Source organism: Bactrocera dorsalis, chromosome 2 (assembly GCF_023373825.1).
Source record: "Bactrocera dorsalis isolate Fly_Bdor chromosome 2, ASM2337382v1, whole genome shotgun sequence".
NCBI lineage: Eukaryota > Metazoa > Arthropoda > Insecta > Diptera > Tephritidae > Bactrocera > Bactrocera dorsalis.
In genome coordinates, this window is record NC_064304.1 from 47,906,803 (window position 1) to 47,924,175 (window position 17,373).

General features: G+C 37.1%; 1 protein-coding gene across 2 annotated transcripts; it reads left to right on the forward strand.

Annotated features, from left to right (window-relative positions):
• The first annotated feature begins 347 nt into the window (after positions 1–347).
• On the forward strand, positions 348–11,333 carry LOC105225799 (uncharacterized). 2 transcript variants are annotated; one of them, XM_011204430.4, is made up of 5 exons: positions 348–475; positions 9,550–9,976; positions 10,056–10,202; positions 10,293–10,450; positions 10,536–11,333. In XM_011204430.4, exons 1-5 carry the CDS (start codon positions 439–441, stop codon positions 11,036–11,038), a joined length of 1,272 nt encoding a protein of 423 aa, XP_011202732.2. In that variant the 5' UTR covers positions 348–438; the 3' UTR covers positions 11,039–11,333. The 2 variants fall into 2 exon arrangements, with proteins under 2 accessions (XP_011202732.2, XP_011202733.2); XM_011204431.4 differs by having other exon boundaries at positions 10,293–10,429.
• The last annotated feature ends 6,040 nt before the right edge of the window (positions 11,334–17,373 follow it).

The following is a 17,373-nucleotide window of genomic DNA, read 5'->3' on the forward strand; positions in this document are numbered from 1 at the left end:
CGCTGCTGTTGTTGTTGCTTTCGCGACTACACGCATCACAGTGACGCTTTAACGTCGTGCTGAATCTTTGGCCATTGTTGTTATTTTTATTGCTGTTGTTGTTTTGAGTTTTGTCGGCTTTTAATTTCTTACTGTGTCAACTGCTTGGGTTACTTTGATTTTATGCCTTTACATGCTTATTCCTCTACACTCTGCACATATCCCCCTCTCCGCTAAGCGACTGCAATTATAGGTTCCTCGATTTCGGTTTTACCAACATCACAAGTTAGCGTCATTGTTTCTTCGTTTAAAGACAAAAATCGCTCTTTCGCATTGTGATCCATTAAATTTTAGGTTTCCATATAAATTGCTTGCGGTCGCTTGACGTTGGCACAGTTCATTTGTAGAGCCAGCAGTGCAAAGTAGTGGTAGACGCGCGCAACCGTCGAAGGATATTTTATGAAAACACCTAAACGATTACAAGCAACAACAAAAGGTGAGCAGTCGTCGTTTAATGTAGTGTATTGAACGTGTTTAATTGTGTTTTTGAAAAAAAAATAAAATTTTTGCTACAACGCAAATATCCATAATTAGGATTGTGTAATTTGTTATTGAACAATTATTGTATTTTATGAATATTGTGAATGAAAGTGATTGCATAACAGCGATTTATGGTAATTATTAAACGTTATGTCATCGTACTAAAGTTACACAAACAAATAGTTTTGAAGATTTTCATAAATACACTAGTGACGTCGGAATTTGAACCATTAATATAACGATCTATTTTGAAATATGTTATATAGGGTTCTTCAACTCTTAACTATGGTTGTGCGCCTCTTTCAGAAGCCCACCGCAAAGCAAATATTTTTCACAAATCTCTCTGAAAAGTAAATTTTTTATGTAATTAAAGACAGACATCACTAATTTGCTGCTAAAGATATTTCATAAGTTCTTTATTAAACGGTTATGTAAGTAGTTGTCGTTGAATGACCTAGCTTTTATCTGACAAAAACTGTCAACACGCCAAACTGACTGAAACGGTGCAGAAATTTACACTTTTTATGTTACAAGTACTTGTCAAATTAAAGTTTCACTTAGTGAAACATTTTAGGTGTATTAATAACCAATTAATCTTAAAATTGAAAGCGGCAGCTTAAATTTGGTATTGCATGAGAAAAGAGTAGACCAGGAAATCAAATTTATACTATGACAGTGTTTTATTTGCATTGCAATTTTTTCTAAATTTCCAAACTATTCCTTTACAACTTCCCCTTCCTGCAACCAAAACTCAACGCAACCTCAAATTCACCTCAATAATGGCAGATAATTGTTGCCACGAAAACGAGTGAACGCTAAATGTGTCAGATGATTCAGAGTGTTTCATAATAATGCCAATATAAACATTGCCATTATCACCGTATTTGCCATGATTTCGTAGACAAACCGAGCTAAGCATAGCTGTTGCAACCCGATGAAATTGCGAAAAAGGTCGGCACCGAACGAGTGAGAGATGAAATCTCGCAAGCAATTACAAAGAAAATTGCAAAAACAAACTGCACACACAAGCGCAGAAATAAAGAGGTCGACAATGTTTCCACAACCGTTGGCAATGAAAACGAAAGCTCCCCAAAGAAACGAGCATCAAAGAAAGGTAAAAATAACATATGGGCTCACACAACAAAAAGTAAAGCAAATAAACAAAAGGCGGCAGTGACTTAATGCTTGGAAGCTTTCAGTGTGTCGGTGTCGGTCGGTGGACGAAAGAGTTGTGCTCATAGCGTAGTGCGGACTCTAAATGGATTTTGCATCACTTGCGACGTGTGTGTGTACGTGTGAATGGTCGCCTATTTCGGCCGTTTGCGGTTGCGCAATGCAAACCATGGAGTATGCGAACTTTAGCATAAAAGAAATGCAAATATATCTGCAAACAAAAACATGCGCTCCACTATGTACGTGGCCGCTTAGCCACAACTTGTTAATATTCATAAGCATTTGCTGACCTTCGTCTGTAATAGGCGGAATATTAATAAATTGGCCCACCGCGTTTTTATCACAAGCAAAGTTCGCTACCATTTGACATTGAATAGTCGAAATAAACACATTACAAATGCAGATATTCAGCTTTAATTTATGCTTTCTATGGAAATGTTTGATAAGCCAAAATAAAGCGATGTTCACATTATCAATGTATGGCTCATTTCGCTCGAAATACAAACCACCGATTATTTTATAATAATTCGCAAAATTACGATTCTCCAAACCAATAACGATTAAGATGAAACGAATCTGGTAGCTTTGTCTAGTTTTCAGAATATTTTTTGAATTCCCTAAAAACCATTTAAATTTTTTTTTAATTTAATTGCGCGAAATGATATGATTCAAAACTAACAAATTTCAAATTGGATGCAATTTTTAATAGTTTTTCGAGCAATTTTGCGGGCAGACAACATATCTGAATAGAAAATTCGAAAACCAGGCACATATTAAAATTCAATGTTATTTTGTAAAAAAGTATTTTATACCCTAAACATGATATATTAACACCGCCACAAAATTTTTAACAACCAGAAGATAACTTCGGAGATCCTATTAAATCTATATGTTTACAAATTACCAGCATAACGAGTTTGTCCGTCTGTTGGTCTCAGTTTTTGAAATGTCGATATAAAATGTTTAAAACGTTCCTTTCTCTTTAAAATGCGGCTCATTTGTCGTAACCACTAGTATCAGATCATTTAGCATATACTTACTGAACTATTAAAATCATTTACTTAATTTACATATTTTTTTTATCCAAAAAACTTGGCATGAATTATTCTTTAAAGTAGCGCTACAATCTCCAAAGAAATTTTTCCGATCGGACCGCTATAGTATTTGTGAAGGGTATTAAAGCGTGGCTGCAACAGCTTGTTTTTGTTATTTGTAGTTTCTTTTTTGCAAATTAGTACAAGCGTAAGCTCATGCTGCCTAATCAAGTCAACCATAAATAACATGATTTTTAGTGCATACTTTTAGGCATTTTAGCTTTGTTTGAAAATAAGCTCATAAACAGGTTTGGGGCATAATTTTAGGCTGAACTGCACAGAAGTCAATAAATTAGTTGTTGTTTGTGCATTTCCAGTTGAAAAGCACATGATTTTTGATAATTAATCACTACCTTTTCATATCGCTTGTGAACAGTAGGTTTTTAGAGTTTTTATTAAAAACGCCAAATAATGTTTACTTAACCTTAAGTCAAACATGATAAAAACGAACAGGCTATTTGGAACCGCAGTACATATCACACATAAAATAAATTACTCGTTTTCTCCGCAACGCAGTCCTAAACTCTTAATCACACTCATCGCAAAAGAATTGATTGGATTCTGAAAGTCAAAGCTTCCTTTATTAAATTGCTGTCGATTACTTGGCAACGAAAAACTTCCGAAGAAAGCAGACATTTTCCAGCACTTAACATCACTGCAAGCAAATAATTCTTACCCGCTCTTGAAACAGTTCGTTGACAAAGTTGTCGCAAAAAAGTTTAATTGCTGGAAAATCTGTCGGTCTGGAAATTCAAGTAGCAAGCATTCCGAAATTTACCTTGAAAACAATTTGCCAAAGAAACTTGAGCTTTCGCCGACATCTGTGATAAATTTAGTCATTGGTGGCGCGCTTGAGTGAGGCATGCGCGAGGTAGAAAGTTATTCACTTAAGTGCATACCGTTACCTAATGGTGTTCGGTGCGCATATTAAAGGATTTGTGGAGCTACTCTAACGGAATAATGCCAGGACGTTGTTGACGCATTTTGCAACTACTATAAATATAAGGAGAATATATATTTTTCAAATACAGTCAAGTTTTTTGGAAGGGGGGTCAATGCTTGAAAGATTTACAATATCATTCTACGAAGCCTCGCCCACAACGAAAGCAACTGCTTACAAAATTTATTATTTCAAAAATTAGTTTTTGTGTTGCTACAACAAATTCATAACATTCCTTGAAATTCACAACAGCTTCGTCCAACGTTTTCAATAAGTAATCACTCGCCGGCCTTGTTGTGATGTTGAAAAATTACAATTACATTGATGTGGTCAAAGTTCAATGCAGAAACTGTATTTTCACACACACGTACAGTCACACTTTCGTGGCGAATAGCGCCAGAGCAGATGAGGCGGGTTCAATGGCTTTAGCCAGCACTCCAACGCTGACCACACATTCACACAACTTCCATAACACAGCTAAGTAAGTGTGTATGTGTGTGGGTGCTTATGCCAGCACGTAAACGCTTACGTTTATTCCATTGCACGATCGAAGATAAAAACTTTGCGAAAGCAAATTATGGTAATGTTAGAAACGGAGAAAAGAAAGCATAAGCACGTGAAGAAATATGAAATCTCAGCAACAATGAAATGCCAAGCGTTTGCGTAGCGAGAAAACTGAAAGTAAAAGTTTATAGACATACACATCTACATTAGTATGTATGTATGTATGTATGTATGTATGTATGTAGGAGCAAACCATGGTGACGCTGTTCAGAGTTTATACGAAAATCAACGCCGCTTTTGAGCAGCATCAACACACCTCGGTTTCTGGTCGCTTCGGTAACATTTCTAAAGCGCACATTGTAAACAGATCTCGCAATGCTTTCGTTGCCGCTGGCTGCACTTGAAAGTGCTCGAACACATGCATGCTTTTACTCCACATGCCATGGAAAGAGCGTATATGCAACATGCAACAAATGCTTAGATAATGTATGCCAAACGCTAGAAGGCCAAATAGTGCGGCTGCTGAATGCTGAAGACAAGCGCTTGTTGTTGTATAATTCACCGGCAAACTTTGTGGGCGCCTCGCTGTTTGCGTCCACTTCAGTAAGCTCACATTATCATTGTATTTCTCGAATGAAATAATTCATGTTACAGAAGCATTTTCGCAAGCCAAATTTTGTGACTACATTAAATATGCTTAGTAGAATTAGAAATTGTTGCTTTTGTTTATAAAATTTCCCATTTGCAACTCTTCTTCAACAAAGTTTATCACATTACCCGTGTGCCCATAAACAACTATAAACAACGGCAGCTCTTGGTGGCAGTTTTATCTATGATACGATACAGGTACCATGTACCATATACATACAAGACATTCTCCACAACCAAATTACAATGGCGCAAATGGGAGCAATTTGTTAATTTGTGCAATTTCGTACAAGTCAAAATACAAAACTCCACAAGAACATATTTTTGCCACTTAGCACACAGAGGCGACGAAAACCGGGTAGCAATTCACCACCTAACAATGATAATTTGGTCATTAGAGCTTCGTAATTTAAAAGCGAAATCGTAAAAGTATGAGGAACGGACGGAAAAGAGTAAAGACCAGTAAATTGTTGGTGTAAAGATTGATGGAATTGGTGGCGCTGAAGTGCGGATGCACATGTGTATTAAGTATATAATTATGCAATTAATTTTAGTTAATTTTTCCTGTTATTTCCATTTCATACTTTTTCATATAATTTATCATAAATAGCATAAAGAATTTGGCAAGCTATTAGCAACATTAAGCTTTGTAAAGTAATAGCAGCAAGTCCGAAAAAATTGACTGAAATGAGTTTTTTACACAAACCATATATAAACATATAATTTACATACATATAAAATTATCTATGTTTGCGGAGTGCTCAACCTTTTATATTGAATTAATAAAATTGCTTATGTAAGCCCTTAGTAAATATGGATAGCCATAAATGAATGACATACAATTACACTTTACGAACAACTAAGACAGAAGGGTCAGTTGTAAACACTTCAAAACTTTCATTTAGCAACAAATACAACAAATTTGATAACTCTGTCCCAACCATCCAAAAGTAACGTTAAAGAAGCAGTGACCAAAAATCTCCTAACAAAAAAACGCACACGTGTAAAGCAGATAAGAGACCAACTTTAGCCGCAAGAGAAATCAATAAAAAAACGCAAATTGCTCCAGACAGACAAACGAAGGCAAAACGAACCACTCGAACGTAAAACAAATCACGCACATTTGTTAAGATTTCAAAGTTTATGTTTTTGTATAATTTTTGTTTTGAGATCATCCGTCCCTTGCGTTATTAAGATAGGTATTTTATAGCCGCAAGGTTACAGCAAAGTGATAGCAAACATTTTCTATGAAAGCACATCCCAATAGTACACCATTTTTACCCCAAATACTAGTAATACCGGTTATAGGAGTAACTAGTTCCAAATGAGTAACATTTTAGGTGAGTTAATTAGTTATTAAATTCTGTAATGGACTTGAAGAGGTCATATCAAGTTATACTTGGTTTTAAAAAACAAAAGTTAGCAACAAATTCGCAAACAATTTATAATAGTTTTGGGCGATTGGTTCCAAAGATGTTAAAAAGGTTACCAAATCAATAACAGCTTGGTTTCAAAATGGAACAGTTTTATCCATACGAAGCGTTGCGATTGGTACTAATCACTCATTCCTTGGATACGCTGCCGGATACACACTTGCTTATGTTTGTGGGTATTAAGTGGAAACGCTGATAACAACATATTATTCATTCATTTTTCATTCATACAATTTTTTATTGATGGAAGTAAAGTGAATGGAAAAACGTGTGGAAATAGAATTAACGCCTACGCCATAAATAAAAGTGAATAAAGTTTAATGATTGGGGCGTCACAAGGCACAAGGCAACTGAGGGATATGCATAAGAAGATAAATGAGAGGCACTGATGCGGAGGTCGTGCGGTACATAAAAGTTTGACATTTAAGAGTAAGGGGATATCACGTGGCTAATTAAACGCGCTCCTTCCACTTAAGCGCTTTTTACTTTAGTATTACGATAAAAATACTGTTAAGGTAGGAGAGCTAACGAAGAACAGAATACAATGAGAGCACAAGAGTATAACGAGCTGAGTCGATTTGGCTACGTGACATCATTCTGAAATTTTGCTCTCGTCCTTTTCTCCCCAAGAAACTACTCATTTGTCCGAACTGCCTATATCGGACCACTACAATATATAGTTGCTAAGTTTGGATGAAAAACTTTTTCATTGGGCGACTTCTTCAAGAAATTTGACATGTATTATTGTCTAGGCAAATGGTGAAATCTTCGTAAAAATTCTTTAGATCGGAGGATTATAGCCTTATGAACTGACCGATCCATATACCAAGTTCTTGCACGGAATCTTTTATATTTGTGAATGGTATTAAAGCAACCGAAGTTGCCGTTGTTTTTTTGTTTATAATTATTTCAGTTTTCGAAATTTAACAAACTTTTAAAGTTAAAGAATGATAGTTCAAATTTCGCATTAACGCTTGAACTCAAGCAACTCAATTTGAATACTTACACCCATTCACAATATTTTGTGCGGTTAGATCGTTTCTTTTGCTGATATGAGAAGTCTGTTTGTGCGCATGCGCCATGGAGACCAAGAGCTTTTGTGTCTCGTTACGGTTGACAGCTTCATCAGCAATAACCAAAGCAGAAATACAAATTTTTACTGTTATTCGTTGCTGCTTTTGGCTATCTGTTAAAAGGTTTGGCTGTGCAGCAGTTAGTCGCTAAAAGTCAATGGACAAATGCAAGAAAGCGAAAAGCGCTTTACAAGCGTTGGGTTTGTTTCTTTAGTGAAAATACGGACGGAGGTGCGGCGCAGTTGTATTCAGTAGTATTCACATAAATTATTCAAAATATGAATTGGAGAGACGAGGGTTTGAAGAAAATAGTGGAAGCGAATTCACCTTTTATATGTGTACGACTAAATTACAGTGCAAGGGTTAATAAGCCTTTCAATAATACGATTTTTTTTCGAAAGCAAAGTGCTTGCAAGTTGAAGTTATTTATTGAAAATAAATTTCAAAATTAATGTTTAAATGCAATTTTAAATTCGTTGCGTTACTGGGCTTTAACGCCATATTTTCATAATTTTAATTATTCCAGTATACAGTTAACCTACGTCTCTGCAAAACTATCAACTTACTCCTTAAGAGAAAATTAGCTACAATGTTAGAAAGTTAAAAAGAACATTTGCACGGAGAGAACTTCTAGCCCTAACTTTCAATATATTCTATCAAAATTTGTTTTGGTTCTGTATTTTACCGTCTATGTCTCCATCTGCTCCAACTAAATTCCTTAAGCATTTATTAATGACTCACATTCGACGTAGTAACAAATTACCACATAATATTCGCTATAAGAATTGACGCATCCAATTGTATAAGTACATGTGCTTTGGCTTCTATGGGTCATGTCTTGGGTCCAATTTATGAATTAGAAAATAATCACACGCGCAAGCGCACACAGCTGACAGAGAGCAGTCAAGCAAGCGCTGAGGCATCATCAAAGCTGTTCATATGTATATACATAAGTATATATATATATATATAATATATAAGTCCAGCATACATTAGGCAACCATATGTGTATGCAACAACAATTGCAAACAGCTGAGAGTAAAGTGAAATTTACTTGTTTTGTTTTTTTATGGTCTGTGCCGCATTTTAAGGTGAATCAAAGCGCTTCATACAAGTTTGTCCAGTGGAGGTGTAATGGTGAATCGCAATCAGAGTTGAAAAAAGGTCTTTCTAAACTGATGCCGATTAAGTAATTATAAATCAAATATTTCAAAGGCAAACATAAAACTAAAGAATAGAAATTGCGGTGGCATTCGCTTGACAAAAGAATTAATTCGTTGCCATTCAGTGGTTTCTGCGTGTGCACAAGCGCAGCACCCAGTGGCGTAGTATATACCGCACGCATGCAGGTTCACATATACACACATTCGGCGCGCTCTTGTTTATCTGCTGGCCATTATTGCGTCGTCTACAGAAAGTATGCCAGATGTCAAAGAGATTCTGCTCCGCGCGCCAGCATAGCCACGAGTTAAATGCGGTCAACTCAGAGCAATCAAAAGGCGGTTGGCCACTTTTTCGTTTTGGTTTTGTCGCTGCATTTCTTTGCCAGAAGGCGCACGTATTTGTACGTGTGTAGAAGAGTTTCTTTGAGAAAAGTCGAAATTTAAAGCAAAAAATTAAAATTTGTAGTTAAAATTGCTTACATGTATACTTCGCTGTTGTTGCTATGATGCGCTGAAATGTGCTGCGCTTGCGCCGAACTCGATCGCCGCAGCGAAGTGAAAAGCCCACATTGCGTTGGCAGACCGGCGACCGCGGGCTTTGCGAGTTTCTCAAACAGTTGGCGATGTTTGGTCATTTCATTTCGAAACTGGATCGAGACGCTGTCAATACAGCCAAAAACGATTGGTACAAGTTTCGCCTACATACATACATACTGATTTTTACATATGTATGTGAGCGCGTGTGATTTCTTTGTTGACTTCGAGTAGTAAAATTGACATTGCGCGGGAAAATCGTGAGTGGTTAACTAGAAAAAGTTGTTGTTGTTGTGTTTGACTTTGATAAACCCCTCGCAGTAAAAGAGAGAGTGTGAAATTTGTTTGTGAAGTTTATGCAAATTTTGCGCATTTGATTAACCAATATTTATATATGCTTATCAGCATTCATCACTGCAGTTTATTCGATTTTCTCTTTACTTATTTATCTCCGTCTTTCGGTTTCAGCAATGACAACACGAACAGAAACTCACCTAAGGCACACTTGGCCCGCGCTGGTGCTAATTTCGGCCTGCTGTGTTGCGCTTGCGGCCGGTCAGGGACTGCGTTTGCCCGATCAGCAACCTCAACAACAACAGCAACAACCTCAACAACAGCAAAATGTTCAACAGATTTTCGCTCCACAGCCACAACAATTACATCCACAACAGCAACAGCAACAACAGCAGCAGCAGCAGCAGCAATCGCCTGCTGTGAGTTATGGACAGGAGCGCGGTTTGGGCTCAGCTTTCCTGAGTTTAATTGGCCTGCAGCAGGATAACGACCCCTATTTGGCGCGCACAAATCAAAATTGCGTGAGCGGCGATTTATCCGAGTGCTTCAAGACACAAGCGCTTGGCAGCTTCGATGAAATTTTCTATCGCGACCAATATGCGTAAGTTTTACAGGGCAACAGGCAATCCCTTCAAAACAAAATAATAAAAATTAATATTTATAATTTTCTTCTTTTGTAGCTTGTCTGATTTCGCCCGCGTCATTCGTTTGCCTGAAACGCAGCAACGTTCACTTTTGCAGGAGCCTTTCGAATACTCTCAGGAACCGCGCAACGAGGATAGCGATTGGGATCAATTGGTAAAATACGCACTGAGACGTGCTGAACGGTGAGTGTGTGACAGTTTATTTGTATCAAGTATTTTCTCGGCCCTCGTTACTCACTTTCGCGGTTTTCTGCTTCTTCATGTCGTTTGTAGCTTTGTCAAGTCCACGGCATTGGAAGTCGACGTTCCTGAGGAGCTCACCGAGGCGGGACGCTATTCTGCACGTTTCATTGGTAACGACATTGACAGTGAATTAGACATCATTGAGGATAAGCATGCGCCCGTCTTCAGTAAGTCGCGCTCCAAAACATGTAAATAATCCATCTCATCAAGTTGATATTAAATCCGAGGGAATCGAAAATTAACTTTTGAAATATTTACTTCTTCTCTTAATAGCTCGTAAGAAGTTGAAGAAGATGATCATCCCATTGTTGTTGGTATTGAAAATCTTCAAGCTGAAATTGTTACTATTCTTGCCCTTCATCCTCGGCATTGCTGGTTTGAAGAAGATACTTGGCTTGGCTGCTATCATACTACCCGGTTTGTTCGCTTACTTCAAACTATGCCGTCCACAAGGTGCTCCCGGTTTTGGCGGTGGTGCCTTCTCCGGTCTCTTTGGCAGCAAAAGTACCTTCCCCGAGTACTCACCACAAGGTGTGGGCTCAGCCACTTACTACCATCATCATGATCACTACGAGGGCGCAGGCGCTGGACATGGTCAATTCTATCGTCAGGATCCCTCCTTTTCGAAGCCATACACAGATTACTACAGCAAGAATTACCAAACTGTTGGCAACGGCGGTAATTCTGTAAGTTTCGGTGATGCTCACGAAGCCGCTTACTCGGGGTATTATGGCCGCAACACAGGCAAGGATATACAGAGCGAGCAGAAGAGTTAGAGGGCGACGAAACCTGCCGAGCACCGCCATATTCCCTTTGCCATCCCAGTGGCACGACTCTTTGAAGTTGTGCTCGCGTTTTTGTTTTCTTCTAAGAGTTGAGTTTTTGTTGTTTTCATTGATTTTGTTATATGCTAGTGCGTGTTTTCACCGACTGTTGAATTGTAAATATTTTAGTTGCTCAAGCACTATTTAGCTTTAGTGTTGGGCTCTCATGCAATGTCCTAGCTAATTATTTATTAACCTACACTTATGTATTGAATGTATTTTATATGAATAAATTATAAGCCATTTTCGTAAATTGAATTACCGTTTGATTTTGGGTTGGTTTAACTTTCATGGGTTTCGGTAATTGGCTGTTCCTTAGCGCATGCAACCCTGTGTGAAATTTTTGATGGACATTTTAGGTATGAAACGCTCGACTCGTCTCGAAAATACTGAAATTATTTCAAAAAGAATAAAAATTGTGACCGAAGTTAAAGCGAAAATCGCAATTAATACCATCGATTAACCACTGAATTCACCGTATTTGACTCAGTGTGATTTTTCCTTGTTCCCCAGACTAAAATTGCCACTCGGTGAAATCCGTTTTCAGTCGATCGAAGTGATAAAACAATATTCGCAGAAGGAACTGAAAGCCATACCAATTAGTGCTTATGAAAGGTGTTTCGAGGACTGTAAAAATCATTGTCAGAGTTTTACTCCTGGTGGGGTATTAAAGTCATCCTTGGGCACTGAACTCCTCTAAGTCGGTATCTGCGGGCTTGAGAAATTTTAGTCCGATTTCAAGAATTTAAACGTGAGATGAACATTTGTGCATATGGTACTATATATACCTACTATATATATACGAAGTTTGACATTTAAGTAATGAGACTGATTTTATTGCCGCACTTGTGGTAAACCTGTGACCTTGAAATTTCCTTTCTCTTTTTCCGGCATCCCTTCCCTCTCCATTGATATATGTACATATGTACCATCGCTCTAGCCTGTTTAGTTCGCCTGCTGCGTCAAGTTGAGTAGACGTGTGTTTGTAGTGCTCGTCACGATAATGGAAAAACGAAATCAAGAACTACGCGTCGCGATAAAATTTTGCATATCAAGTCTACTATTGCCAAGCACTCGAAAGATTGTGAAAACGAGTCAACAGGGTGGACCCAGACATCGCTCGTAACTGGATCCTTCATCACGACAACGCGCCGTGCCACAACGCCCTCAGCGTGTCCCAGTATTTGGCCTCTAGAGGTATCGCCGTGTTGCAACAACCGCCTTATTCGCCCAACATGTCACCCTGAGACTTTTTTTTGTATCCTAAAACAAAATCGGTGGTCAAAGGAACCTATTTTAAGTCGATTACGGACATCCAGACGGCCGTGACGAGGGTACTCGCGTTCCAGAAATGTTACAAAGCATGGAAAACGCGCTGGAATCGCTGTATAGCTGCCCAAGGGGACTACTTTGAAGGGGATGGCAGAGTTGTAACTAGAATAATTTTCAAATATACGGTCTTTATGGAATCAGTCTCATTACTTAATTGTCATACCTCGTGTAGGGAAATAACAAGATGTAATTTAAGACAGTGATATATGGGCGGTAAGTTCGATTGTGGTCAGTTTTCACTCATTTTTACACTGTGATGTGGGGATATACTCGTATATAGTGTAGTGGACCAAATTTAAAAATGGGTGAGTAGTTCCTGGCGTAAATTGTTCAGATCGATCAACAATTTCTTCGGAGATTACATCGTTGCCTCAGAAAATAATCTGTACCAAAGTTCGTGAATATGTCTACCTATATAACTATATGATAGAAATAATGTAATATCGGAAGAAATTGTTGAGATCGGCTCACTATAGCATTAGCTCCCATACAAGCCGGACGATCGGAATCAAGGGTTTGTATGGAAAACTTTCGCATTTGGCGTGGTATCTTCAATAAATTGTTTATAACTTCCGAAGAAATTGTCCACATGGATTACTATAGCTTCCAAATAAACTGAACGATCGGAGTCAAATGTTTGCATTGGAGACTTTTTCAGTTAACGAGATATATTCTGCAAATTCGTCGTGGTTTGTTCTCTAAGACAACGCTACAATAGTTGAAGAAATTTTGCAGGTCGGATAACAAAAGCTGCCATACAAACTGAAAAATCAAAATTAAGTTCTTATGTGACAAAAAATGTTCATGAAATTTAGCATGGATTATTGCCCAAGATATCGCTTTAATCTTCAAAAGAATTGTTAAGGTCGGACTGCCATACAAACTGACCAATCAAAATCAAGTTCATATATTGCCAGCTTTGACTAAATATCATCACACACATTAGCGAACTGATTTTTTTCGCAATGTAATATAGTTAGTAGGTGTAAGGGAACTAATTAATATTCTACATTAGTTTTTTATATTGTAATCAGAATTAACCACTATACAAATAATATTTTCTAAACAAATCGGTTATTATATTAATTACTTTCCAATTTGAGCTTTCAATAAAAGTAGTAAGGTATGACATGTAACTAACTGAGGCAACAAGTTGAAATTATGTTACGAATACGAATACATAAATATTATAATTTTTTTTCCATTAAGTTTATGTTAATAATAAATCTTCTTAAAATTTTAAATAACTATAAAAGACTAAAAGATCAATTTTCTTTATTAAAAAACCTTAATGTTTCCAACAAACAACGTGGCTAAAAAGAACTAGTAAAATGTTTCCCTTTGGATGAAAACCACTGACCGGTTACGTCTTTAGATTTACTTAAGCACATATGTACATAGTTACTAAAATAAATGCACCTGTGAAGGGCTATATATTAGCTTTGGCGCAGCCAAAGTTAACGTTTTTTCTTATTTTTAATAAATATTTTGTAAACTCAACTTAAGTTATAATAAAGTCTTAATTGTGCTATAAAACTCGATATTCATTCCATTTACTAAGTGCCATCAAAAACTGGTGACCCCGCAAACAATGAACGACAGTAGCTGACCAATTCCAAGTAATGCAGATATGGATTTTTCAGTGGTGTAATACTCAATTCCCCGTTGTCAAGCGTTAACATACATATAGTAGATACTTTGTTCAGTGGGTCTCTGGTTCACTATGATTTTAGTTAACTACAGCCACTCAATCGTCTATTATCGGAACGCCATTTACGTCTATTTTCATCCGATAGCGGCATAACTTCAAGAATTAATTCTAATGTAAAAATTACTACCCAACGCACAATTTCCCGTTTACGTGCTACAGGCAAAATTTCCAAAAAACGCTGTTTTGGTAGACACAGGAACAGGTAGTTCGTCCTGCTCTTAGTATCCAAAAGGTTAACCTTGCGCAGAACTGCTTCCCAACTGCATTCTGCTAACAAGTCACATTAGATCTTGGCCTTTCTTTACCGGAAGAGACTTCCAAAGGTATTTCTTCGATGCTGATGTAACATCGTCAATCAAAGATGCCGGTTTTCCTCGTCAGAATTATTTGCCGCCATCTAATCGATAATTTGCTGATATGCTAAATTAAGTTTTAAATATACATCTTAGGAAATGGATAGAAAAAACCCTCAAAATTTATTCATTTTATAACAAATAAACGTGTCGTAATTTAATAGAACAAGGTGTTTCCAAACTTTATTGGTCCACTGTATGTACATTAAACTTATTAGAGGGCGTCCACTTTTTCAAAAAAAAATTCCCACAGGCGCCCCTTGCTACCGCGATCCTCTGTACCAAATTACAGCTTTATATCTGAATTTAGTGTTTAATTATGGCACTTTATAAGTTTTCGGTTAAAGGCGATTTGTGGGCGTGGTAGTGGTCCGATTACGCCCATCTACGAACTCGAAAATTTTTTTGTACTAAGGAACCTAAATACCAGGTTTCCTTGAGATAGCTCAATTTTTGCTCAAGTTACATCTTACACGCACGGACAGACAGACAGACAGTCAATTGGATTTCAACTTTTCTCGTCATTCTGATCATTTATAAATGCATAGCCTTAAATCTAACTCGATTAGTGTTAGGTGATACGTACAACCGTTATGTGAACAAAACTATAATTCTCTGTTGCAACTGGTTGCAAGAGTATAAAAAATCGATATTTTGAAAATTCTAACTGTATATAACAAATGAAATGTTATGTCATGAAGATCATTCTTTCAGCAAAAAGTTTTGATATAAAAGTATTTTGTGATTTTTTAAGAAAAATAACTGTTGAGTTTCAGTTTATGTATAATTTTGTAGTTGGTTCCACTCATGCCATTTCACAGCATGATGATGGCCTAAACAAACAACAACAACATTTCAGCAAAGCTTGCGAGGTGGCAACGACTGAATTAGCAGAAATCGATTTCCAGCCCCCACAGTTGTTATTGCTGCTATGAGTGTGCCTCGCGTGAAAATGTAATGCCATAAAGCGTTGAATGTTTACCATTGAAGGCACTTAACGGCACACTTGCGCTTACATATTGTACGAAAACACAAGTTGCATCCACTAACGGCCGCCATGGTCATGGCCATATTGTTGTTAGCGTTTTCGTTGTTGCAGCCAAGCAACATTTCTCAAAAGAAAGCTGCTTGCAACAATTGCTGGTGGCTGGTGTTTATGCGCTGACAGCGGCACCAGCTTACAAGGTGGCGCGTGGTTAAGTTGCTTAGCCAGCGAGATGGCGAGGCAGCGGGCCGATTAGAGATATGCAGTGAAATTGCTACAATGCAACATTAGCCGTATTTGCCACAGCGCCAAACGTGGTATTGTGCGCTTATACATACATATATAGCGTACGCTTAAATGGCGCAGCTGTGCAACTTATCAGCCAGTTAATATGTCAGTCAGTCTGTTAGTAGATTGGTGAGTTGTGCGCTTGTCAATTGTGTGAAACGGTTACTGCTATTTCTGTCTTCGCCAACTGCTTTTATTGAACCTAATGATTTTCTATACAAATATATTAATTGCCGTTTCAATAAAAAGGCACTTGTGCTCTTCATGCCCGCATTCTTGAGCCGAAAGGCGGTGTGATGGCGGGTTCGCGTGTCGTTGTGCCAATGATGAATCCTTTCAGTTTTTATTTAACCCGTTTTTCTTAGCTGCTCCTGCATGTCGTTGTTGTAATGTGTTGTTATGATGTCTGAGTCGTTATTCTAGACTTGATAATTTCTTTCTTGCATTCTTCTTTGCAAGTTAACCCAGTTTTCGAACGAAGATTCCTTAGCACTTTTGGTAGCACTAGTATTTCAGTTCTCGTGCAAGCCAGTTGTGAAACATGTATGTGTTAGAAAACTATATAAATCGTTTACATGACTATTTTTTAACTTTCTTTATTACACCCAGGAAAATAACCTTTATTATGTTGTCAGTGTTTTCCCCAAATATCACAATACAAATAGTAAAGAAGAAACGTTTTTCAAAACCAAACGCAACGGTCCCAAACCTTTTTTAGAAGGTTTTATTTTTGTGACTATCTACCCTTGGTTCAGCATAACCTGCTTATATGCTTGGTATGTTAAAGGGTCTACGAGATAGATTGGTCGATAGGTCATCATTTGTATACTGGTATGTAAGTATTTTCTTGCTCGAACCGCAAACATTTTGAAATAGTGCAGGATACCAATATTCCTTTAAAATAAAAATTTTATACTGTTTCTAATGCAAAGGTTATGTTAGGAAAACAAGTTAATGAAATAAGAAAAAGTGCATCAAATTATCAGCATAAATGGTGCAAAATAATTACAAAAATTTGTGGGATTCTTTCAAATATTTACCGAACACCCCGGAGAAGCTTCTTTCATTAGCATGAAAAATGGGTATACATACATACACAGGATCTATTGGGGTTCAGGGTCTGTTGTAATGGAATAATCTATTTGTAAGCTAGAAGTTTTGAGGATAGCATTGACTGGTCTTTTAACAGAATTTGCATTTATTAGCATGTTTGGTATAAACACAAGAAGAACACAGGGCAAAAAATGTGGTTGAATATAAAAATAAATACTCACCGAGCGATTCTGCACAAGTCTCAAAAATTTAGATTTTAAATTAGTGAAATTTCTTGTGACGTCTGTGACAGTCACTAAAATCTCTCAATTAAAAACGAACAAGACTAATCAGCTCTTATATTTAAATATAAATTTTAATATTTTAACAATAAACATAATAATCAATAAAAATATAGGTTGACTTTGTTTCAGAATATTTACGAAGTTTGTGTAAAATTGACTTATTTTTAACTTTTTCGTGTTTGAGTTGCTTACAAAATACAAAAAAACGACAATCGATTAATATCTATGATGATCTCTATGCAGTATATTCAAATTGGCACCCATTAGTTCTTTTTAGTTTT

Bases quoted from the DNA above. Each gene is read 5' to 3' on its own strand.
- LOC105225799 (XM_011204430.4), top strand. From the start codon at position 439: ATGAAAACACCTAAACGATTACAAGCAACAACAAAAG. The intron at 476-9,549 runs GTGAGCAGTCGT...TTTCGGTTTCAG, and splicing joins ATTACAAGCAACAACAAAAG to CAATGACAACACGAACAGAA. The intron at 10,203-10,292 runs GTGAGTGTGTGA...TGTCGTTTGTAG, and splicing joins GCACTGAGACGTGCTGAACG to CTTTGTCAAGTCCACGGCAT.